Source organism: Geotrypetes seraphini, chromosome 10, assembly GCF_902459505.1.
Source record: "Geotrypetes seraphini chromosome 10, aGeoSer1.1, whole genome shotgun sequence".
NCBI classification, from domain to species: Eukaryota; Metazoa; Chordata; class Amphibia; order Gymnophiona; family Dermophiidae; genus Geotrypetes; species Geotrypetes seraphini.
This window is the reverse complement of record NC_047093.1, coordinates 45,918,124-45,944,082: the sequence shown is the minus strand read 5'-3', so window position 1 is coordinate 45,944,082 and position 25,959 is coordinate 45,918,124. Positions and strand designations below refer to the sequence as shown.

The 25,959-nt window shown below is 44.0% G+C and overlaps 1 protein-coding gene across 2 annotated transcripts in view; it reads left to right on the top strand.

Moving 5' to 3' along the window:
• The window catches only part of DNAH9 (dynein axonemal heavy chain 9), a 366,622-nt gene that overhangs the window by 226,049 nt on the left and 114,614 nt on the right, over nt 1-25,959 (top strand). For both annotated transcript variants that reach the window (XM_033960210.1, XM_033960209.1), the window contains exons 54-57: nt 947-1,069; nt 1,854-2,058; nt 15,552-15,716; nt 25,630-25,770. In XM_033960210.1, coding sequence (XP_033816101.1) covers nt 947-1,069; nt 1,854-2,058; nt 15,552-15,716; nt 25,630-25,770 — 634 coding nt within the window. The remainder of the gene's footprint in view (nt 1-946; nt 1,070-1,853; nt 2,059-15,551; nt 15,717-25,629; nt 25,771-25,959) is intronic.

The following is a 25,959-nucleotide window of genomic DNA, read 5'->3' as shown; positions in this document are numbered from 1 at the left end:
GAGGGGTTTTGGACTATATGTATTTGCGTTTATCTTTAGGCATGAGCACTTATGCTAGCTGAATGACTAGTGCAAATGTTCCTGCCTAATTGCTATCAGATGCATAACTGATTGCATTCTGTAACCCCTGACCTGCCCGTACCCAAACCCTCCCTTGCGGTTGCATGCCATGGATTTTGAGCACACAGTTGTAGAATGCCAACCAAGGGCAGTTAATGTGCCTAACTGCAAATTAGTGACAGCTAACACCAGTTTAACCAATTATTGGTTCTCATTGCCAATTAGCAGTTAATTTAACAATTAAGGTAAGCGCCTAATTGGCAAAATTCTATAACTTGCACACACAAATTGTGCACTAAGCATCAAATTGTGCACACAACTTTGTAGAATTAGGGGGTATGTGTTAGAAATGTTTGAGGCATCATAGTCCTTCAAATTTTACAGCTGAATAAAGGTTGGCTATTGCTTGGTTAGATTCAAACAGTTTTATTGATGCAAACATCATCAGATGCAACAAATACAACATCAAAGCACAACAATAATTCATCAAATATAATAATATAATAGACATAATAAAATAGACATATTCCACTTTCAATAAACCCCCACTTTATCTATATGTAACTATGTGTTTGAACCTTTCAATAAACTCTACCATTCCTCTCCACCCCACCCAATGGTACTCTCTTCCCAATGATACTCTCTTCATTCAACTAAATAAAAGCCCAATTAAGAGACCCAACTTAAAATCGCACTACGGCCCTTAGGATGCAAAGCAAATATGAATCCCAGGTTAAGTAAGTTCCCTACTATCAGAGGTACTTTCTGCAGCCTTCATATGTGGGATGGATTCTCAACAAATTCTGTGTGCACTCGGCAGTATTTTCTATGGCAATCAACGATTTCAGGACTCTGCTCATTCTGTTTATACTCTTGTATTTTCTAGGTATTTGGATGTTATCGAAAGAGCTCTTGGATTAGGAGAAGCGGTTTTGATAGAAAATTTGGAAGATACTGTTGATCCTGTATTGGGACCATTGCTTGGTCGGGAAACAATCAAGAAAGGAAGGTAAGTCAGATGAGGAAAAGCATATTAACCGTACCTATAGGACTGCTCACTAAGGTCTGCAAATTTTCAGGAAGGAGGGAGTGGAACTCCATAACTTTAGGAGTTACAAATATATTTTTATTTTACATATCCTTGCTGTGCTGTATGGTTTCCTTCAGAGAGCCACCATACAAAATATCTGTCCTTATACTTTTCCCATGTAAAATGTTTTTGTTTGCACTCGGGTCACTTATTAAATTTGCCCTTTTTTTGTAGGTGTAAAATTTGGTGGAAAGAAGTTTGTGTAATATCTTGTGCTCTTTGTTTACTTTATACAAGATACAAGAGAAATTTCATGATTAAGATAACACAGCTACTCTTAATCCATTAATTATCTCAATGCAAAGTTCATCAGATCACAATAGTGCGAACCTTAGACTATGATAAAGAGGAATAACCCCCCTTCCCCCCCCCACACACACACATACACACACACTGGTAGTAAGGTCAGAAACAGAATCCTGTACAGATAGAAAGCCTATTATTGCTGTTTTATATATGAAATGAGAACTGTGCTCTAAAAGATTTCAGTAGGAATTAGTCCATCTGTGTACTAGACTGAACCTCTTTCTCCTCAAATTTCGAGCAGGGACCGACTCTTGTGTGTTTAATGTACATCGCAGTGTGCGTCCGATAGCGCTATAGAAATAATAAATAGTAGTAGTAGAATTCAGTGATTTCCTAAACTAAATTTTGCTTCGCCTTTATTTCATTTTCCACATCACCTGGTGCCTTTTCATTTAAGGTATATTAAAATTGGAGACAAAGAATGTGAGTTCAACTGTAACTTCCGACTGATTCTGCACACAAAGCTGGCTAACCCTCATTACCAGCCTGAAATGCAGGCACAGTGCACCCTTATTAACTTCACGGTCACGAGAGATGGTTTGGAAGACCAGCTCCTTGCTTCTGTGGTCAGCATGGAGCGCCCTGATCTTGAAGAGTTAAAGGTGAGAAACAAAAGTATTAGACAACACCAAGCACGTTACATCCTATACCCCATGTCCTAGGACAGGGGTATGCAATTCTGGTCCTCGAGAGCCGGAGCCAGTTCAGGTTTTCAGGATATCCACAAGAAATATGCATGAGATAGATTTGCATCTCAAGGAGTCAGTGCATGCAAATCCATCTCATACATATTCATTGTGAATATCCTGAAAATCTGACCTGGCTCCAGCTCTCGAGGACCGGAATTGCCTACCCCTGTCCTAAGAGAAGAGCACTCGGTTCACTAGCATGGGCACAGCACTCATCTGGTGTAGGCAATTGCTGACCCTGCGCTGAAACTCACACATATGAGGAATTTCATGAATCTTTACCACATGTTCTGCAGTCTAACAGATAACGCAACATAAATCTTTATTTATATACCGCGAACGCCTTTCGGCTCGAAGTGGTCTACAGGAAAAATGGCTGAGTTACAGCAATGGAGAAAGGACTGAAAATTGTATAGATCGCATAGTAGAGAGTGTTTAAACAGGATTTTATAAATAGGCAAGGATGTTCATAGTCTTAGAGGAACAACGTGGAATAGATTGGAAACAAATTAAAAGTTTACACAATACGGAACTAGGTGTAATTCTTGTTTTCCACATTACCTGATGGCATGAAAACAATGTAAGGAATAAAATTCATTTACCATACACTTCTCTCTCCGTATCCGCGGTTTCCGTATCTGCGGATTCGCTTATTTGCGATTTTTCGGCTGCTGACGGCCCCCCCCCCCCAAATTACATCATCGTTAAAGTTCTTTTTCCTTTTACTGTACTGATAAAAAAGTTTATCGCATACCATTCACTCTGAAAATCGCTGCTGCCATGCTTTCTCCCACAAATTTGCTGCTTCAGTTCTTTCTCCCATAAAATCGCTGCTTCCCTGCTTCCCAGTGTGCACTGAGAAAAACGCTGCTTCCCAGCATCTATAGAGAGAAAGGCTTCTTCCCAGCATGCATGGAGAAAATCCCTGGGAATCGTTGCTTGCTTGATATTAGCCCTAAATTCTCTTTGAATCGCTGGGAATCGCTGCTTGCCTGCTCCAAGCCCTTAATTATTTGTGAATCGCTGGGAATCGGGAATTGGAGGAGTGTGTGGCGCAGTGGTTGGATCTACAGCCTCAGTACCCTGGGGTTGTAGGTTCAAACCCTGCGCTGCTCCTTGTGACCCTGGGCAAGTCACTTAGTCCTCCATAGCCCCAGGTACATTAGATAGATGGTGAGCCCACCAGGACAGATAGGGAAAATGCTTGAGTACCTGATTGTAAAAACCGCTTAGATAACCTTGATAGGCGGTTTATAAAATCCTAATAAACTTGAAACTTGAATTGCTGCTTGCCTGTTCCAAGCCCTTAATTCTTTGGGAATCACTGGGAATCACTGCTTGCCTGATCCAAGCTCTGAAATCGCTGCTTATTTCAAAAACCGCAAATAACAGTAGAAAAGTTATTTGCTGTTTCAATAATAAAAATGACAACGTTTTCTAACAACTGCGAATAACATATAAAAAGTTATTCGCGGTTTTTCCATATTCGTGCCTATGATCCGCCCGCATCCCCCACGAGTATGGATGGAGAAGTGTATGTACAAAATTTAGGGCCTCTTCTGCTAAACTGCGCTAGCGGTTTTAGCGCAGAGAGCCGCACTGGATGGCCTGCGCTGCTCCTGATGCTCATAGGAACTCAATGAGCGTCGGAAGCAGCGCGGGTCATTCAGCGCGGCTCCCTGCGCTAAAACTGCTAGCGTGGTTTAGTAGAAGAGGGGGTTAGTCCCTTAAAAAAACAAAAATGTTCCTTTCTTCAAGAAGAAATTATCTATATTTCTTTTATCTAAAATGGTTGTTCTTCAATTTTTATAGTGGTTTTTTTTTTCCATAGTCCATTCTACTAATGTCTACTATGCCTCTTGCTGCCTAGAGAAGTCATTTTAGAAGCTTTGCCAGGCAGTTATTTAAATAAAGGACTTGGTACGTAGATAAATATGAAAATGCCACTTGTACTGCCACTGCTACTATTTTTACATGTAATTGCTCTGGGTTGCATAGATTAAAAGTGGATGCATTCTGGACATGACAGGGGTGGGGCTGGGGGGAAGGTGCATGGAATAGCCAAAAATCTATATATGTACGCAATCTTGCATGGAAATACAGGATATTTCAACAAAAGTTCCCCATTGTCTTTTGTACCTCCTTTGAGGCATTCATTAGTGATGGCAAAATGTTAGTTTCAGCCAGAGTTTGATTAAGCTTAGCCCTATGGGGTTTTAAATGACTTTTATTATGCAGAAATTTGCCTTAGGGACCTTGGCTTTGTTCTTGACTTCTTATACATTAATTATCTTGCATACAACTCAGATACGTATAAGTGCCGGTGCACATCTATTTTTAGAAAATGCGTCTGTGGCACATCTCTTCTCTCTTGCCATTTTTATGAACGGGAATCACATCCACAGAGTCTCTCCCATTTCCAAAGTTTATTGACCAGAGCTTTCAGCATTTTTTTTTTTGCCCACTTTTCACTAGTTCCTCATAAATGCGCTCTTCATAAATGGTGTAATATCTATCTCACTTCTAATATACAATAGCAAACTTTTCTTTAGCGAATACTGATCCAGAGATTTTAATAGTCTCCCTATTTTAAGTTGTTCTTGTTTCTATCCGTTCTTAAATTTCTATCTAGTCTAGCTTTTCTTCTTTCTTGGATATATCTGGAAGTTTTGCCATCTTATTTTACCCCTTTAGCTATCTTTCTTCCATCCTAATTTCTTTCCTTATCTCTTTTAACGTTGCCAGATACTGTTCCCGCTCAATGGCGTATCAAGGGGGGCGGGGCAGCCTGGTCCGGGCACTGTCATGCTAAGGGCGCGGTGCCCCCCCCTCCTCTCTGCCTGCCTGCTCCTCTCCTCACCTTGCATGCGTGCCCCTTGCCTTCCCCTGTACCTTTTTCACTTCCCTGGCACGAGGTTGCTGCCCACATTGGCATCTGCGCTCTCTCTTATGTCACTTCCGAGACCCTTGCCTAGGAAGTGACATCAAAGGGCGAGCTGACACCAACGTGGGCATGCTGCTCATGCCAGAGAAGTTAAAAAGGTACGGGGTAAGGAAAGGGGGCACGCGTGCGGCGGGGGTGGGGGGGGAGTGAAGAAGTGGGTGGGGATGGGGGAGGGGTGTCACTCAACCTTACTATGCCACTGTTGCTATTTTTCCTTTGTAAGAACCTTTGTACTTTTTGAATGCTAATCTTTGCACCCTTCCTTTTTCAGTAAACACTTTGCAGAATCATTTTCTTTTCCTTGTCCCTTTGCATACTTGACTTTCCTGGCACAAAAATATGTTGCCAGGACATTGAGCTATGTGCTATTCTCTGCCTTAACCGTTATGAAGGAGAATGCCGGTGATCTCTCTTGCCTGCACCAGGTAGGTCCAAGAGAGGTCATATTATCTGATGACACTCCGGCGTCAGCTCTTTATTACAGTACATATGTTCTCTGCCAGGTTGTTCATTATTACAGCATGAACAGGAGAGGCATATTGAGAAGTGTGGATGTTTGGTGCCTTATGTCACTGTGTCAGATCCCACCTAAGCTAATTAGGGAGAGCAGACAATCTAATCTCGGAGAGATGCTACAATGACATCCAGATTATCCAGCTGTGTCATTTAATTATTGTTCATTTCCTCTATAAACACACACTGTGTTATGAGAGTTGAGAGCTTATACCCAGGGATCCCACTGTTATGAATCCAGACAGCTAGATACAAGTAATAGAAGACTTGGAGAGAAATTCAATTTTTTTTTTTTTCTTAAAACATTGAAAAAGATATGAATTTAAAACATGCATAAAACAATGTCCCACTATCACATCTGGAAAGGGTCATGCTGAAGGGGTTGCAATGTGAACTGTAGGTAGAACACATGCCACCAAAGCAGCCCTACATCCTGCACCTAACATCAGCAGCTCTCCCATGGTGGTGTCAGCTTGGTCTGCTTTGTAGTATCTGCTTCTGTTCTACAACATTGGTTTACATAGAAACAGATAGCAAATACATTCATCTTATGTTCCCTCATTCCATATCTACATTTCAATTGAAAGAGACTTACCTCCTGTGAATTTATGCCATAGAGGGATTTTTAATGCATCTACCATCCCTCTCTTCTTCTGCATTTCTTCCAAAGTACACCTTTCTGAGATTTTAAAGTCTATCCTCATACTCTTTGGGCCTGATTATCAAAAATGTACATCCTGATGGCAAGCGGTGGTAAATGTCCTACCACCATCTGGCAGCCAATCAGGATGCATGTTTAATTTTTAAAAAAAACCTCTCTGAGGCAGGACACCCACATTGTAGGCCTCCAGAGCACATCTACAGAGATGCAGAGTGTGTTATGGAAACGCATAGCGATGCCTAAGAACACCCAAGGCTGGGCGTGGGTATGGCTGCACCTGGAAGTGGCCATGGGTGGGATTAAGCATCACTAAGCAGATGTGAGACAGACATCTTAAATGTAGGCCCTAACAGCCAAAGTTATCTATTTTAAGTTATCCAAATTTTAAAAAAAAGAAAGTTATAAGCACTGTTGTCCATGAAATTGTTTCTAAATATCTTTGTGTTTTATAGCCGTTCTAAGTCTCTTCTTCATGTTCCTGGTTTTCTTGAAGAAGAGGAAGGTATGGAAATCCTTTGTAGCATATCAAATGTTCCTCAGAATAACTCCTTTTAAGAGGTCCTTTTGCTAAGCCCTGCACTGAGAACTGTTAGTGCATCCTTTTGCAGGTCTTTCTCATGCCCTAGCGCTTCTGAAAAATCTTCCTTTTTCTATTTTATCTTTTTCTGGCAGCATGCTAATGATAGCATTAGCATGCGGCCATTAAAAAAAAATATATATATATATTGTGGGAGCACTCATCAACTATTTAGGAGATGCTAAGGACTCCCGTGTTATAGATGTGCTAACCAGTTAATGTAGCAGTATTGCTAGTGCGCTAGCCTATTAGCAAATACATGATTGCTTTAATCATTCCCACCATAAGTAATTCCCTAATACCTTATTTGTCCTGTTTGTCTTGATTAGACTGTAAGATCTATCAAGCAGAGACTGTCTCTTGCATGTTTAGTGTACAGCGCTGTGTATGTCTATTGGTGTTATAGAAATGATTGGATGGATGGATCATGCCACCGAGTCGGCCACCAACTCATGACAACACGTACAGTGAGGAATCCACCCTGTGATGTTTCACGGCAGGGTACAGGAGTGGTTTGTCATTGCCTTCTACCATGCAGTATGTGGCTCCACTATGTCGCTGCTATCCAACATAGTAGTAGTTAAAACCAATAAAAACTTGAATGAAATATAGATTATGAAAATAGGGAGCAAGTAATGGGTTTCTTATTGGGTCACAGAATAAGCACATTTAACCCCAATGATAATATCCCACCCTTTATGTTCTTGTTGAAAAAGGTAAAAAAAAAAACAAACACATTTGCAGAGAGCTGAGATTTTTGAAAAATAATAATGGGAAACTTTAAATGAATTCATTACTATATCTCAGCTGATCAAATCAGAAGAAAATGACAATTTCTCTTAACAGTCAAAGCACCCCAGGCATGCATAGATGAATGTTTTCTTCTTCAAAGTGACGGCGATTGAAAAGCAGGCAGAATCAAGAGAAGACACGCTTGGTTTGTTCTGACATTGCCTCAGAGAGATTCAAACAAACATTACTTTAGTTGCTTTCTAGACTTCAAAAAAGCAATGAAAGATATCTCACTGAGGAATCAGGCAAGTGCATCAGTGTGATGTTTCTGTTGTCTTCCAAGCTGTTTTGCATAAAGGAGAGTTTTATTAATTGAATTGGACTTGGAGAAAACTGGAATGTTTGCAGGTTGTGATATCTTCTGGAAGCTAAAGGCGGTAATATACATGAGCTTTCTAGATTACATGATCCATTTCCAGAGTGAGGAAGCAAGGTCAAGAAAAAAAAAAGGACTCAAGGTCGATAGTCAGTGATGCTCAGTGTTTTGCTGAATGTCACTGACATTATACCGGAGATTCAAAGCTGGACCATGTCCAGGCTCCAACATTGAATTTCTGGGTTTTACGGAGCTAGCAAAAGTATAGCCGATTATTCAGAATTTAACTATCTATGGTGAACCACATAAATATAGGACTGACTTTTATGAGGTCCTATTTATGCAATTACTTTGAATGGTTAAGAACTGACTTTTTCCCTAAAATGCTCCCAAAATAGCCAGTTTCCAGTTGGGTGTTAACCAGACATTTTCATTGGCACTGACTGGTTAAGTGCCGCTGAATATGACTTGTTAGCCATGAACAAGCGATTTACCAGCTGTTTCTGGCCAGTTAAATTGCTTTGAATATGAACCCTCTTGGTTATTAGGGAAGGGATTTTGGATTGAGTTCACATATTTGTGGTAGTAGCTCAAGACAAGTTACATTCAGGTACAGTTGATATTTTCTTGTCACCAGAGGCTGACAATCTAAGCTTGCCTGAGACGATAAGAGTGTTAGGAGGTGTCCAAATCTCAAGGAGTGGCAGCTTCTATGGCTATTGATTCACTCTAAGGCCATGCATCGGCGGCATTTACTTGGGTTCGGCAGATAGCCTTTAATAGTTTCAGATAGACCTTATGGGGCTCCTTGTGACCCTGGGCAAGTCACTTAATCCTCCATAGCCCCAGGTACGTTAGCTAGATTGTGAGCCCACCGGGACAGAGAGGGAAAATGCTTGAGTACCTGATTGTAAAACCGCTTAGATAACCTTGATAGGCGGTATATAAAATCCTAATAAACTTGAAACTTGATAATTTAAAAAAAAAGTCTAATAGTGGCCTAAATGGTTACTTCGATGATCAAAAAGCCTGATCGTCCAAGTACCCATAACCAAAGCTGGTTTTAGATGTATCTAAAACCAGCTTAGGCCTTTCCCCTGCCTCTAAATGCATAGAGCAAAAAAAGGCGTTTTTTAGAGGAGGGGAAAGGGCGGGAGGTGGGCCGACCTAGACATAGGCATACAGCAGGTATAACCAAAACTTTAGGCAGGTTGCCTAGTCAGCACTTATACGTTTTGACTTAGACTAAGTCAAAACAGGTATAAGTGCCAAAAAAGGGCGATCAGTTCAGCAGCCCTGCAACCTACCCACCCCCCACTGCAACCATTGCGGCAGGAGAGATGGCTCATCTCCCCTGCCGCAATAGCGATCATCCTTCTACCCGAACTTCTGCGACCCGTGGCAGGAGAGTTGTCCAATCTCTCCTGCTGCAGTTTGTGGCAGTTCGAGTAGAGGGGTAATCGCCATCGTGGCAGGAGAGATAGCCAATCTCTCCTGCTGCGATCCATCACCCCCCCCTCCCGACAAGAATGGGCAGGAGGGAGCTCAACCCCTCCAGCCAAGGAGACCTACCTACCCCCCACCCCCACTAAGATATGGGCAGGAGGGAGCCCAAGCCCTCCTGCCCCATCGATCCACCCCCCCCCCCCCCGCCTGACTCGATCCGGGCAGGAGGGAGCCCAAGCCCTCCTGCCACGGCGACCCCCCCCAACTCAATCCAGGCAGGAGGGTTCCCAGGCCCTCCTGCCCTGACGCAGCCCCCCCATGAATGCCCCCCCCGAGCCCCCGAGGTGAGAACATTTATACAAGCCATAGAGCCAATCTAAGTGCCTGCACCTAAATGGAAAGATATATGCATAACATACAGTATATTATAAGTTATTTCCCTCACTAGTCTTATAGCCCGTTACATTAACGGGTGCTAGAATATATGTGTGTGTGTCTGTGTTTATTTCTTTCTGTCCTTAGCCGCTTTCTGTATTTGTGTCTTTCTTTTTCCTCAGCTGTCCACCCATTCTCCCTTCCTTTTACCTTCTCTGTGTCCACCAACACCCCTTCACTGCTCCCCTTATCCAGCAGCAGCCCTTCTCCCTTTTTCTTATCTCCCCCCTGTCCAGCAGCACCTCTTTCCTATCCCCCTGTCCAGCAGTAGGCCTCCCTTCCTTTTTCTTCCCCCAATCTCTTTCCCTGTCCATCAGCACCTCTTTCCTGTCCCCCTGTCCAGCACTCCCCCCCCCCCCGGAGATACAGTAAGTAATGTAATCCAACCAGCATTTCCCACTGCTATCTCCACTTTTTCCTCTTCAGGTTCTTGGCCTGCAAGGTCCTGGAGCACTACTGCCAGGTTGTGCCTGGCTGTTTCTATGGGAGAAGCCTGGGTTCTAAGTTCTTTCCTCCACCTCCTGCTATTCTTTTGTCAGCCTCCTACAGAGTCACCTGATGCCCGTTTCCTCCGCTTACTGCCTGACACATCTTCCTGTTCCAACTTCTCCCCTAAGTGTGCAGTATTATGAGTAGTGGTGGAGGGTTTATCTTGCAGCTTCCGTGGCCAACAGCCGCAGCGGCCTGCAGCCTTGTGGGAGGAAGGCTGCTGCAGCCTCGCGCCACTGGTCAGGTGGAGTTTGTTCGGTGTCGAGCGTGGGACTCGGTTTCCCACACAGCGTCGCGCTGTGCTTGGAGCGTCTTTGGCGGAGAGGGGAGAGGCCTGTGCAGGAGGAGAAGCCCCGGAGCCGCCGCCATGCAGCGGCTGTACACCGCGCTCCTCAGCATGAGCGGTAGCAGCCGGCAAAGGACCAGCTCGTTCGGCGACTTAGGCTCGGGGCCAAGGAGCGGAGCGGACTTCTGTAGGCGATCGGGTGGGAGGCTCAATGGGGATTGGGGGGGGAGAGGCGAAGACGACGACAACGAAGAAAGAACCGTAGGCGCGCATGCGCACTCCTGCAATGCCACAGACCTACATCTCACAGATCAGGGATTACAGATCACGCAGTCTGAGTGCGCATGCGCGTCTAGCGTTTTATTATATAGGATTCTATAACTTGGAATCTACCATTAGGCACCAACCCCTGGATTCTATAAATGGTGCTCAACATTGCATGTACAATTTAATTGAATAATGAGTCAATTAACACCAATAATTGGGCACTAACAATCAATTATTGGTGTCAATTGTCAACAATATGGATTTACGCACATATCTTGCTATGTGCTATTTTATAAAGATGTGTACACAGATTTTTTTTAGCACATAATTGTAAAGGGGAAGGGTATGGTAGGTCAGGGGCATTCACCAAAATGCATGCAATATTATAGAACTCGGAGGATCACCAGGATTTACACCACGCTTCAGTTGGTGTCAATCCTTGTGCCCAAAGTTGGGGGCAGACCCCAGTGCTCTGTGGTATTCTATAAATGGCACCTCACTTGGTGCTCATTTTTTTGGCACCCATAATCGGTTGTCATTTACTGAATCTAGTCCCAAGTGTGTGCATAGTTTATAGATCAGTAGCACTTATGTCAGGTTGACATACTTGCAATTTTACTATAGCACATCCGTTTCAATTAACAAGAGTATATTTGAGAAATCTGTAATTCATAAGTGAAGTAAACAACTGTACAACTCATAGACAGTGTCCTAAATATTTCTCAACACCACACCAATATTTCAGCGACACCACCATGAACTCGATTACTCTCATAGTTTTGGCTTTATATGTCCCCTCCTCATCGGACTAGTGTTTTAATATAATTTTTATACTTGAAGTTTAATTAACATTTAAACTTTAACCTTAGCTTTAAATTTTAAAGTACTTAGTTTAGTGGTCGAGACGCCGGGATTTCAGGCCAACATGTTTCGCCCAAAAGCTTTATCAAGGCAATAATCCCTAAAACATAAATAACATTTTTCAAATTTCAATTTCAATTCGACCCACTTAAAAAGTACCTCATATTTAACATTGTTATAATATCTAATTCCATACAATTCTTAAAAAGGCTTACCGTCCTGCTTACAGCTCCTAATTCAGACTACAGCCATCATAGAAAGATGGCATCGTCATCTTACTATCTTCTTAAATAAGCCGCTGTCAGGTCAGCTGAGAGAGAACATCATCACTCCCAAGATGCCTTTTTGCGAAACTCAACATCTTCATCTTAAAATTTCACTTACTGAATGTACCGGATGACGCCTCCAAACAATCACAGAAGAGTTGCCCACTCCAATTCTAAATTCAAACCCTTAGGTTCTACTGTGTTTAAATAATATATCCATTTTTGTTCTAAAAAATTTAGCTTCTCCTCCCAATTACCTAACTCCGTCCCCAACTGTATATTATCAATGATCCTCCAACGGATCTGTGTGATGGAATGTTGTTTTGCGATCCAATGCTGGACCAAGGGGGCTTGCAAAGAGCCCATCTGAATCCATAATTTATGTTCATTAAGACAAATATGAATGGGACACTTAGTGCATTCTACATATATTAAGTTGCAAGGACAGACTATGATATAAACTACCCGGGCTGATTTACAGTTGGTAACAGAATGAGCTTAATAATCCGAGCAGTCCCGACCACTAAGCTAAGTACTTTAAAGTTTAAAGCTAAGGTTAAAGTTTAAATGTTAATTAAAATTCAAGTATAAAATTATATTAAAACACTAGTCCGATGAGGAGGGGACACATAAAGTAATCGAGTTCATGGTGATGTCGCTGAGGACTAATAACTAATTGGTTTAAGAAATATTGAGGACACTGTCTAAGAGTTGTAACTTCACTTATAAGGTTGACATACATGTGCATAAGTGCTAGGCACTATTCTATAAAATACCGTATATACTCGAATATAAACCAAGGTACCATTTTTCCCCCCTTTTTAGGGCAAAAATGGTAACTCGAATATAAACTGAGGGTTTATATTCTACCATTCCTTCCCTGTGATGCCCTACCACCCTCTCTTTTAGTAGGTCTTACTCCTCCCCCACTGCTGCAAACCTTCCCTGAACTAGCAGACTTTTGCTGCTGCAATCAGGGCATTACCGCACCTCACCCATGCCCCAACCTGACTGGAACGTTAGCTAGTGCTCCCTCTATTCCTCCCTCCCAAGTGAAATACCTGTGCCTGCAACCCTGCCTGAACCCACTGGAATGTCAACTAGTGCTCCTTCCCTGCTTTCCAAGCAAGAGTAATGCCCGCACAATCGCCCATGCCCCATCCCCCACCGGAACATCAGCTAATGCTTCCTCCTTCATTCCCAAGCAAGAGTAACACCCGTACTCCCGCCCACGCTCTAACCCCCACTGGAACATCAGCTACTGTTCCCTCCCAAGCCAGTGGACCACCGACACCCATACCCTCATCTGCACACCACCAAAACATCAGCTAGCCTTCCTTCCCTTCCTAGCAAGTGAGACTGACATCTCCCCCAGGCCTACTGTGATCTCCTGGTGGTCTAGCAGTGCACTGGGGCAGGAGTGATTCCCACTCACTCCTGCCCATTCTTCCTCCACAATAAAAATGATCACCGGTACTTCTAGCAGCAATCTCGTGAGGTTACTGCTGGAAGTTCTAGCAACCATATTAATTGCGGAAGAATGGGCAGAAGTGAATGGGAGTCGCTCCAGCCCCAGTGCTCTGTAGACCACCAGGAGATCGCGGTAAGCCTGGGGGGATGTCAGTCTTGCTTACTAGGGAGGAAAGGAGTGCTAGTTGACGTTCTGGTAGTGTGCAGATGGGGGTGCATGTGCTCCTCTGGCTTGGGAGGGAGCAACAGCTGATATTCTTGTGGGGATGGACCTTACTCTTACTTGGGAGGGAGGGAGCACTAGCTGATGTTCCAGTGAGAGCATGGGCAGGTGTCTGCCTGTTTAGAGGGTGGAGGGGGAAGACTCTAATATAAACCACGACCCCCATTTTTGGACCATTGTTTTGGTCCAAAAATCTCTGTTTATATTCGAGTATATACGGTACAGGTCAAAGTCATTTTGGGGCTGATTCTATAAAGAGTGTCTAAAGATAGGCGCCTCTTATGTGCCTAACTTAATTGGCAAAATACCCTTAATAGCCTCAATAATTGAGGGGAAAATAGGCAGCTATATGATTCTATAAAAGATAGGTGCCTATCGCATGATTCTTAGCAGCGCCAAACGCCTAAGTGGGCATTTCTATGGAAGAAGCATGACTTAGGCACCACCAAGCGCAATTCTCTAAAAATGTAGGCACCTGAAATGTAGGCCTTTAAAACCCTTGCCTACATTTCAGGAGCCTATATTTTTACATAGGCACTGCTAGCCGTGATTCTTTAAATGGTGCCTAAGAGTGATTGACACGTAGCTGGCACCATTTTTTTAGATGCTGATTGATTTAGGCACTGTTTATAGAATCAGCCCCTTTGTGCATAACTGTGATGGGGCATTTACAAGGGCAGAACATGGGTAGTCTTTGGGCATGTCATCAAGTGACACAAATAACTTATAGAATACTATCTGTTGTGCACATGCCAGCTTACACCACTGAGCTGCTGAAAGTGGTCATGCCTTCATTTTGGCATGCCAATTTGACTATGCAGTGGTATTTTATAACAGCATAGGCATGCCCATGGGCTGTTATAGAATTGGCAATAAGCAATCCCCCCTCCCCCAGTATTAAGTGGCTTACATTTGGCACAAAGTCATAGAATTGCCCCATCCCCCAAATTCTACATATGAATTTGCATGCACAAATTTCCAACTAGTGCTCAAATTTGCATGCACAGTTTATAGAATAGTGCTAGTTATGCACCTAATTTAATTTTAAATTAAACACCAATTGGCCTTAAGTACGAAGCGTGGGATGAACACAGAAGATTTAGAATCAGAAAATAATATTAAATATTGAACTAGGCCAGTTACTGGGCAGACTTGCACGGTCTGTGTCTGTGTATGGCCGTTTGGTGGAAGATGGGCAGGGGAGGGCTTCAATGGCTGGGAGGGTGTAGATGGGCTGGAGTAAGTCTTAACAGAGATTTCGGCAGTTAGAACCCAAGCACAGTACCGGGTAAAGCTTTGGATTCTTGCCCAGAAATAGCTAAGAAGAAAAAAAAAAAAAAAATTTTAAATTGAATCAGGTTGGGCAGACTGGATGGACCATTCGGGTCTTTATCTGCCGTCATCTACTATGTTACTTTGTACCAATAATAGCCTTTAAGTTATCTTAATTGATGCTAAAATGTAATTACACATATAACTGAACTTAGGTGCTTCTCTATAAAATTAGTGCCTAAATATTGTAGCATGCAACTACAACGGAGGCATGCACATGGGCAGATCAGGGGTGTGTCTTACAATTGCACTTTTAAGTTATAGAATACCAATACTCATGTGTGCGACTGCCAACTGTAGGCGTTACCAGCCTTTGACATAACGTAGGTGCTTGTGCTTAAAGTTAGGCTTGTGCATGCCAGTTTACGCTCTATTCTGTAACGTCATGCTTAGCGCTCACACTTTTCACATCTAATTGTGACACACTTTCTTGAATCTACCCCTGTATGTGCAAGTGTAAATCCAATTCATACTGCTGAATTTGCTTCCCCCTCACCCACTCAATATCCTGCTCCTTTCTTCTTGCAGTCCGACCTAACCAAGCAGCAGAACGGATTCAAGATCACACTGAAAACCTTGGAGGACAATCTTCTGTCCCGTCTCTCCTCTGCTTCCGGAAACTTCCTTGGAGACACAGCCCTGGTGGAGAACCTAGAGACCACCAAAAAGACAGCAGCAGAAATAGAGGAAAAGGTAACGGGGCTAATTGTTTCAGGGATACTTGGGTGTCTAATATGATAAGCCTATAAGGCAGGCCTTTACAAATTTTCTAAGGCCTCAGCAGCTGCTCCTAGATTCAGTGTCACAGTGCACCCTCCTCATCTCCAACAAACTTCTGGACAAAGGTGTAACAAAGCTAGGTTTATCATATTTAATGACAGAGAAACCTGGATGCATGGCCCCGCTTCATTCTGCCCCCCAGCCCTGCCTTGTTCCATCTCAGCCCCACCCCATTCTTCCAGCAGTCCTGCCGCAAAAAGCCTCATCTCTTTTTTCATGACCTCCTGGCTGCGTCTGGAAGGTCTCCAGCTTGCGCATATGCATGTGACGTCATCCGCGCATGCTTGTTGAAGGCCCTCCAGACGCGGCTGGAGCTCAGGCCTTTCCAAAACCAAGACAAACTGACAGGTTTTGGAAAGTGGGTCCGGGAACCGGGACAAACCTTTTAAAAGAGGACATGTCCAGGTTTTCCCTAACCAAAGCCCTTTTAGAACCTTATTTACTATTTCCACTGTCAATGAGAAAAGAAACTTTAATCAGTGACAGACACCCCTCATTTGGCAGCCACTCCACCTTTCCACCCACTGGATTTTTGATACTATCTATATTAGCAGCCACTCCTTAACACACAACCTCCAAAGCATCCCTTCAGTTGGCAGCCACCTTACCCCTCCCAACTTTGAGGCACTTCTCCGTCCTCCCACCCTCTAAGAATCCCCCTCAGCTAGGCAGCAGGATTATCCTTCCTGCTGCCTCTCCTTCTAACTGACACTGTAGAAATGAACAGTGCTTTTTTTTTTTTGCGTACGCAACTCTTATTGGCTTTAAGCTGTACATTGCAGGATGGAATACTGATAGAAGTCTTGCAGTCTCAAGTCCCTGAGACTAGAAACAAGGTTCATTCCTAAATTGTACAGTGTAAACCTCATAAAAGCTATGGGGCTCATAATAATTTAAAAAAAAACGTTCATAAAGTGGCCTAAATCGGTACTTGGACGATCTAAAAGCCAGATCGGCCAAGTACACAAATAGCCCCTCTATGTGTACTTGGGCTATTTTGTGGTTGATAATATGTTCTAAGATAAGACGTAGTAATGGTCTGGGCGATTAAACTGCTGAACGTAGAGGTAGGCCATTCTCAAAAAAAAAAAAATAAAACCCTCATTTTGGATGTTTTTTTTTGAGAATGGATATTTTCCCTGCTGCTAATTTCAGCGTTTAGGGCCTTAGGCCAAAAGGGGACTTAGACTTTTTTATTATTATTATTATTCCCCTCTAAGTGTACAGTTTACCCATTCTTTAGCTGTGGCAGTAAGAGCTGATTCAAGGTCATGAGAAGGCCTGATATTAAAAAAAAAAAAAAGAAAAAGAGGCGCTCCTAAATGTAGGCTTCATATAAAAATGTTTTTAAAAAAGCTGACACCCCCCTCCCCTAGATTTAGGCTCCTAAACTTGTATCCTATTTTTAATTGAAAATTCATTTTAATTTAGGAGCTCAAAAAGTATGCTTATAAATTTAGACCTGCCATTCATTTCCCTAGATTTTGGAGCCTACCACATATACTCAAATATAAACTTAGATTTTGGGGCAAAAAAAAAAAGGTCGAAAAATAGGGATCTTGATTTATATTGAGCCACCACCCAACCATCAGCATTGCTTTCCTCCTCCACTCAATCCTCGATGACCACCAGGGCTGTCGTTTTCCATGTGTGCACCCCTTCTCTGCTGCTGCAATAAACACCAGTATGCTTTCCACCATATCCCCCCATTAATACAGACATCACTATTAGAGAATGACATGGTGGCGGTTTACCCTCGGCTACTGTGTTTAGCCGCGGGTAACCTGCCAAAAACGGGGAATGAAAATTAGCAGCCTCTGCGGGGATGGGGACAAGGCCATCACCGCCCCGTGGAGCAGTGAATGGTCTTGTCACCGCAGTGAGGCATAAAGGATTGTGCGGTTCCCGCAGCCCCCACCCGCCCACCCGCACGCCGGCTCGATCGTTTAACCAGCTTCCTCTCTCCACCTCACCTTAGTTTGCCGGCTTTCTTTTTCGGTGACCGGAACGCTTTCAAAAGAGCCGCGCACGCGTGGCTGCTCAGTATTCAATCTTCTGCTCTGACCCAACCGGAAACAGGAAGTTGTAGCAGAGCAGAAGATTGAACTTTGAGCAGCCGCGCGTGCGCAGCTCTTTGAAAGCGTGCTAGTCGCCGAAAAAGAAAACCGGTAAATTAAGGAGAGCTGGAGAGCAGTAGCGTACCAAGGGGGGGAGGGGGGCGGGAGGGGCGAAAAAGGTAATGGCGCCAGGCCTTGGAGCACCGAGGCAGACCGCTTCTCCCCCCTCCCAGCCGAACCCCCGTTGACCCTCCTATCTCTCCCCCCCAAGTGAACCTTTCCGACCCTCCCAGCGAAAGTAGCAAACCTCCCTCCAGTAGCGTCGGCTTTCTCCTCCCTCTGCCGCATCACTGATGATGTCATCAGTGACGCGGCAGAGGGAGGAGAAAGCCGCGAAGGAGGTTTGCTGCTCTCGCTGGGAGGGTCGGAAAGGTTCACGGAGGGGGGGAGATAGGAGGGTCAGCGGGGGTTCGGCTGGGAGGGGGGAGAAGCGGTCTGCCTCGTGCTCCATTACCTTTTTCGGGCAGCAGCAGCGTTTACAATTTGCTGCTGTTGCCGGCTTCAGGCCTTGTTCTCTGCCGGGTCCTGCCTACTTCCTGTTTTCATGAAGACAGGACCCGACAGAGAGGAAGGCCTGAAGCGGGCAACAGCAGTGAATTGTGAATGCTGCTGCTGCCCGATGAAGTTCAGGACATCAGGACATCGGGGAAGGAGCAGGGAGAAATTGGCTGCTGGCTTGGGGGTGAGGGTAGGGAAATAATTGTGGAAGTAGAGAAATTGGCACGATGGCTTTGTGGGGGCTAGGGGGAGAGAGAAAGAAAGGAAAAAATAAAGAGGGGGGGCCAGGGGGAGAGAGAAAGAAAGGCAGAAATAAAGAGGGGTCAGGGGGAGAGAGAAAGAAAGGCAGAAATAAAGAGGGGGTCAAGAGGGAGAGAAAGAAAGGCAGAAAGAAAGAGGAGGGCCAGGGGGAGAGAGAAATAAAGAGGGAGGCCAGGGGAAGAGAGAAAGAAAGGCAGAAATAAAGAGGGGGGCCAGAGGGAGAGAGAAAGAAAGGCAGAAATAAAGAGGGGGTCAAGGGGGAGAGAAAGAAAGGCAGAAAGAAAGAGGAGGGCCAGGGGGAGAGAAAAATAAAGAATGCTAGAATATATGGCTGGCTGTCTTTCTTTATTTATGTCTCTCTCCCTGCTCCTGTCTCTTTCTTCCTTTCTTTCTGTCTCTCTCCCTCCTGCAATTTTTCTCTCTCTCTCCCTTGCACCCTTTGTCTGTCTGCCTTTCTTTCTGTCTCTCTTTGGTCCCCTGTCTGTCTTTATTTCTGTCTGTCTCTCTCCCTAGCCTCCTTTGTCTGTCTGTATTTCTTTGTGTGTCTCCCCCCACCCCACTTTCCTTTGCAGAAGCAGCAGTGATATTTTCCTTCCCCTCCAGGTCCCTGAGAAGTAGTAGCAGCATTTTCCCCCACCCACCCCCCATTCCCTTCTCTTCCCCCCCCCCCACCACTTTCCTTTGCATAAGCAGCAGCGTTATTTCCCTTCCCCTCCAGGTCCCTGCTGAGTAGTAGAAGCATTTTCCCCCACCCCCCATTCCCTTCTCTTACAGTGAGCTGCCCTGCTCCGTTCGGCCCCTCCTCCTTCCCTTCCCGCGTGCTGGCCTGCTGCTGCTGAAGGTTTTTTTCGGCAACTCCTCCTGTTAAAATTCTAATCCTGTTAAAACTCCCCCCTTCCCGCAACCGCTCCTGTTCAAAGCAGCCTGCTGAGGTTCGCGGCCGGCTGTAACGAACCTCACAGGACGCTCTCCAACTCGGTAGCATGTTCCCTCTGACGCGATCGCGTCAGAGGGAACGTGCTACCATGTGGAGAGCGGCCTGAGAGGTTCGCTACAGCCGGCCGCGAACCTCAGCAGGCCGCTTTGAACAGAAGCGGTAGCGGCTGTTGCGGGAGGATGGGGGGGTGGGGGACTCGTTTACGTGCAGGCTGCTGTGAACAGGAGCGGCGGCAGGACCATGAGGCGGGAGTGAGCTGTTCGGCTTCCCCTATCTGGGGAAACCGCCGTGCCGAGGAGAGCCGGGAGTGAGTTTTTCGACTTCCCCTATTTGGGGAAACCGCCGTGCCGAACTCATCTGCGCGTCGGGAGTGAGTTGTTCGACTTCCCCTATCTGGGGAAACCGCCGTGCCGAAACTGCCGTGCCGAACTCAGCTGCGCGTGGGGCCGTAGTAAGCGCGGGGCATGCTGCACTCTTGGCGGCCACAGACATACGGATCATGGAAGCACGCCGATAAGAATGCGCATGCGCCGCCTACGGTTTTATTATATAGATAGGACCGAGATCAATATTCCCTCATCACAAAAGCATGAAACAGCTGCTAATGACCTGCCAGGCCAGGCAGCTGTTATTACAATAACTGAATGGGTACTTTACAAGAAGCTTGATCCTAATTTCTTAGGTTTGACTGCTTGGAAAATTAGGCTAGGCCAAGCCTTTTATGCTGATGCCACCGGATACTCCCACAGCTCTTCAGGCTCTTTTATGAAGAAACCCGAAGAAAGAAAATTAAATAGAAATTGGAGGCAATTCTATAAAGAAAAAAGAAACAAAAACTCCATTAAAAAAGAAACAAAAACCCTACTCTTCAATAAATATATAAAACCTATTTAACACAATCAGATCCATCCCAAGCTTCACCTACTATACTATCAACTCCTTATCAAATCTAAAATGTTCAAATTACCTATTATGTATTACCTAATTTCATGACAATCCTTATGTAATCCGCCTTATATATTTCATAATATCATGACAATTCTTATGTAATCCGCCTTGAACCGCAAGGTAATGGTGGAATAGAAATCACTAATGTAATGTAATAAAGGTCACCCAGATTTGGGCACTTGATAAAGCAGTTTACATATTATGTACAGGTACTTATTTTGTACCTGGGGCCATGGAAGGTTAAGTGGCTTAAGGGCAAAACTGCTGCCAGTTGGTTCTGGGGCTCATTACTGTAACCCTCCATTTCATTACAACTCTGTAGAATATTTCTATTATATGGATGTATTCTTTGATTCTTCATTGTCATTCCAACCACAAATTTCTCACTTGACTAGAACCAGTTTTCTTTTTCTTTTTTTCATAAATTTCAGGCCGGCTGTCACCTGTTCACTCATGATGCCTTTCATTCTCTTTTCCTTTCACTCTGTATCTCATGTCTCAATTACTGTAATATTATTTATTCTGGCCTCCCACACTACTCCATTAAGAAACTTCAGTCTCTTCAAACTACATCTATTCGGTTACTCTGCCACACTTGTTGCTTTGATCATGTTACTTAACTCTCATCACTGGTTCCCCATCAAACAAAGAATTATTTATAAAAGTGCCATACTTACCTTCAAAGCTCTCAATAGGTGTCCCAGATTACCTTTCTACTTTCACTATTCCCTACAGCCCCCTCCTCCCCTCTACTTCTTTGGCATTGAATGACCACCGCCTAGTCTTTCCCCATTCTAGGAATGTCCAACTTGAATGCACTAGAAACAGTGTGTTATACTTGCCTGCCCCAGCAATCTGGAACAACGTACCTCTCTTCCTTCACAATGATTTGTCTTTTAAAAGTTTCAAGGTGGAACTCAAAACCTGGCTTTTTAAACAGGCTCTACTAACATTAATGCCACTGTAATTCAAAATTCAATTTTCTTATATTTAAATATTGAAATCATGACTAAATAACTACTTTGCCAATATAAATAGATATGAACAAATAATCATAAAGTGCTCAGTGCCACCACCAGGTGGTCATTGCTTATGCAGTTCAGGCCACGATAGTCATGGAACCATCATTGCATTTTATTGTTCCCTTCCTTCCATAAAGTCTTATGTGCAGTGGCTTAATTTTTACTCCAAAAATCACAGTTATTCCGATTACCTATACAATTGTTTTTAAACTTCCTATCAAAACTATGTTAGAAAATGTACTTATCTTGTTGTTCTTGTAGCCATCCTTTTTCAGCATTTAACTATCCTGTGTCATGAGCTGCATTGATTTAATCCGTGTAAAGTGCTTGTGTTATTTTAATGTGACACTGGACAGCACTTTATCACATAAGCACTTTACACGGATTAATTCAATGCGGCCCATGACACAGGATACTTAACTGCATTAGCAATGACCTGGTGGTGGCACTGAACACTTTATGATTATTTATTCATATTTATTTATATTTATATTGGCAAAGTAGTTATTTAGTCATGATTTCAATATTTCAATATAAGAAAATGTAATTTTGAATTACAGTGGCATTTATGTTAGTAGAACTATTGAAATTAGAGTGCCCATTAGTATATTAAGTGGTTCCCATAGAAAGCTGTGTTAGAGTTTTTTAATCAGGCTTACACATAATACAAGTCTGTCACCACCCACCAGCCCTAACGATTGTAATCTGCCCTCGATCTTCCCTTCTGCTTTCTCCTTCTCCCCTCCTTTAACTTTTCCCTGTTCCTAAGCAGCAATGAAAACCAAAAAAACTCTGTGGAGTGACGAAATTCCTAAATGGACTTTATTTGAAAGTGTCAAAGTTCCAAAGGTACACTGAAATCATCCACATAAAATAAATTCATCCACATAAAAATAGGTTATCCACATAAAAGCCTTAAAGGACCTAGTCCGCTAGGGATACAGGACCCAACACGGTCCGCATTTCAACAAAAAGTCTTCTTCAGGGGTCCTATACGTGAGAAACAATTGTGTGGTGAACCGGAAGTGAGACACTGCTTGCATTTGCAAAAGAAAGGCCTAAGCAGCAATGGCAATTCTCCTCCTACCCTGTCTCCTCTTGTTTTCAGCCTCCCTCAGCATCTCCTTTTCTGTTACCCCAGGATTTTTGCTTATTGCCTTACTTTCCCATTCTCTTCCCAATCTCCTTATCACAATTGACAGGTGTTCTTTTCTTCCTTTACGGATTACACTTATTTAATTTGATACACAAAGCAATCTAAGTGGTTAACATTCATAATAAAAATCACATACTGGAAAAGAACTCCATCAAACTGGATAGAAAAGACCTCATCACAAAGCCCTCCCATAGAAATAAACCCCCCAAATCATTAAAATACACCTTCCTAAACATCTACATCATAGTGTTATCCGTGCCATTGATTTGCTGCATAGAAGTCTTAATGAAATAATAACTTTTAGAGCTAGGTACACTAAGCCCACCGATCAAGTCCTGACAACTTAGCGACCCCTTTGTGACCCGGACCCAATTCACTAACCTACCTCCTGATCTGATTCCGATCCGCACATGCAAATGAGGGGGAATGGAATGCAAATATAGGAAGGCAGAGATTCACTCAAAAGAAAAGAGGGACACCGACTGGGCTGGCTTATCCCAAAACTAGCGACTGCTGAGGACCAGTCGCACATGTCCCTGCCAACTCTCCTGCTCCATTGCCGCCCTGAAATCCCTGCCAACTTCCAGGCTTGCCCTCTGCCCCAATCTTCCAGCCCTGCTCTCCTGCCCAGACGTCTGCCCCGATCTTCCAGCCCTCTTCTCTGCTCCGATTCTCCGCCCTTCCCTGTAGTGCGAGCCCATGGTTTTAACCCACGTTAAACCCACGGGTTAAAACCATGGGCTCGCAAGTAAAAAGTTAAACAAAAAACAAGGACATGAAACGCATGCACAGACCATCTACAGGCAAAGTAGATGGTCTGCGCATGTGTCTGGATTGCTGGAGAGCGATCCATGTAGTCGGTGAGGGGCGTTCCTCCGATCGCCCCCATTTGAATACAAGCCTGTTGTGAATCAGTCGGCCTGCGTTGGATCGAACACGGAGCGGAATGAATCGGGCAGGTTAGTGAATCTAGAGACCAAAGTATTCTGTAGGTGAGTAAGTGTGGGACTCACCCACAGTCCCTCATGTGTGCATCCCCCCTTACAACTGCTCACTAAGGGGCCATTTTACTAAAGCTTAGCATGCGCTAAGGAGACATTTGCATGTGCTAAATACCATATAGCCCATAGGTATAAAATAAGACATGCAGCATTTAGTGCACACTATGGTTTGTTAGCACATGCTAAGCTTTAGAAAAAGGATCCCTAAGCTTGTAAAATACTGCTTAGCACCCAACCAGCACATACAGTATATGCATGAACCTACATTCATGCACTTAAGTGCTGGCCTTCTATGATCTTTGGGCTCATTTTCAAAGCATTTAGACTTACAAAGTTCCATAGTGCTTTGAAAATATGCCTCTTTGTGCACAAACAGCAACTACTATAGTGGCCACTTATCTTATAATATTGATCCAGCCTTATAAACGTCAAAGAAACTGCATTACCCTAAGTGGGCTGGATATTATTTTGTTGTTTGTGTCTATATAGTATTAGAAAGGACGCCTCAGCCCCACCACTCCACCGCAAAAATTATTTAGATCGCGGGAAGCATTGTGTGGTGCTTCATCATTGGCTGTCTTTTCTGAGTTTAAGCAACTTAAGTGTTATTACTTTATTTTTGCATTTTTTAACTTAGTTGTTATAATTTTGATCTAGTCATCTCTTGAATACACCACTATTATATTATACTTAATGATAGTGATCAAACTTTAAGATAGTGCTTATCTCAGCCAAACCTGGGGAGCCAGACCCGACATGTTTCGCACATAAACTGTGCTTTCTCAAGGGTCTCCCGAGGTCGCCGCCGTCATCTGACTCCAAAAGTTTAAATAATAAAACGCTAGCCACGCATGCGCACTCAGACCTGCGTGATCTGTAATCCCTGTTCCGTGAGATGTAGGTCCGTGGCTTTGCAGTAGTGCGCATGCGCGGGTCCCCAGCCACTCCCCTCCTCCCGCCCTCACTCACCATGGAAGCCAGGCAAGCTCTCTCCCTGCCCGCGTCCTCAGCAGGGAACACACCTCCCGCCCTAACTCGCTGCTGCCGCCGCCGCCACTGCTGCTCCTGATCCTCCTGTAAAGAGCAGCCTGCGATGGTGTCCGGCTTTAGCGAACCTCACAGGCCGCTCTCCAACTTCGGTAGCACGTTCCCTCTGGCGCACGGGAGGGGAAGGGAACTATCACTGCTGCTTCTGCAAAGGAAAGTGGGGTGGGGGGAGACACAGAAAGAAATACAGACAGGCAAAGGAGGCTAGGGAGAGAGACAGACAGAAATAAAGACAGACAGGAGACCAAAGAGAGACAGAAAGAAAGACAGACAGACAAAGGGTGCCAGGGAGAGAGAGAGAAAAATAGCAGGAGGGAGAGAGACGGAAAGAAAGGAAGAAAGAGACAGGAGCAGGGAGAGAGACATAAATAAAGAAAGACAGACAGGTATATATTCTAGCACCCGTTAATGTAACGGGCTTAAACACTAGTATTTAAATAAAGTTCAAGTTTCGATATGTTCATTGGCAGTGATCATAGAATTCTTCTTTTGTTGGTAGTTTTATTTTCAAACTGGTACCAGTACTGTGGCAGAAGAGACTGCTGTGCTTTCTTACAGGGCCCAACAACTGCCAGCTACTGTACAAAATGCATTGCTGGGCAGCAGTATGTTTGTAGCAAATTAGACTTACAATATCCATTGCCTCCTAAGGCCTGTTGTCATGACTGTGCTCAGATTTTGTATGATGGACCTACAGTGCATTCGAGCAGCAGAATGAGCTTTTTTTTTTCTTCTTTTTTTCTTGTGCTGTGCTGGCAGAAATAGATGATACTACGGTATTATGTTTAAAGCAAATGGGGGATTTATTGTCTATTTTTGTCATCTTTATTTGTTTACAGGTACAAGAGGCCAAGGTAACGGAGGCTAAGATCAATGAAGCACGAGAGCACTACAGGCCAGCAGCAGCACGCGCCTCCCTACTGTACTTCATAATGAACGACCTCAATAAAATCCACCCCATGTACCAGTTCTCTCTGAAGGTAGTGTCACACTTTCTCAGACTCCGCTTGCTGAGAATAAACACCTCCTCCTCTACCCCCATGTTCCGTCAGGTAGACGAATGACTTCAATAAAAAGTATCAGGTTTTAATAGACATTTATTGGTATTTTGACTGAGTTTTAATTTCAACTGGAAAGTAGATTTACCCTGACACTTGCTATCTCTACTC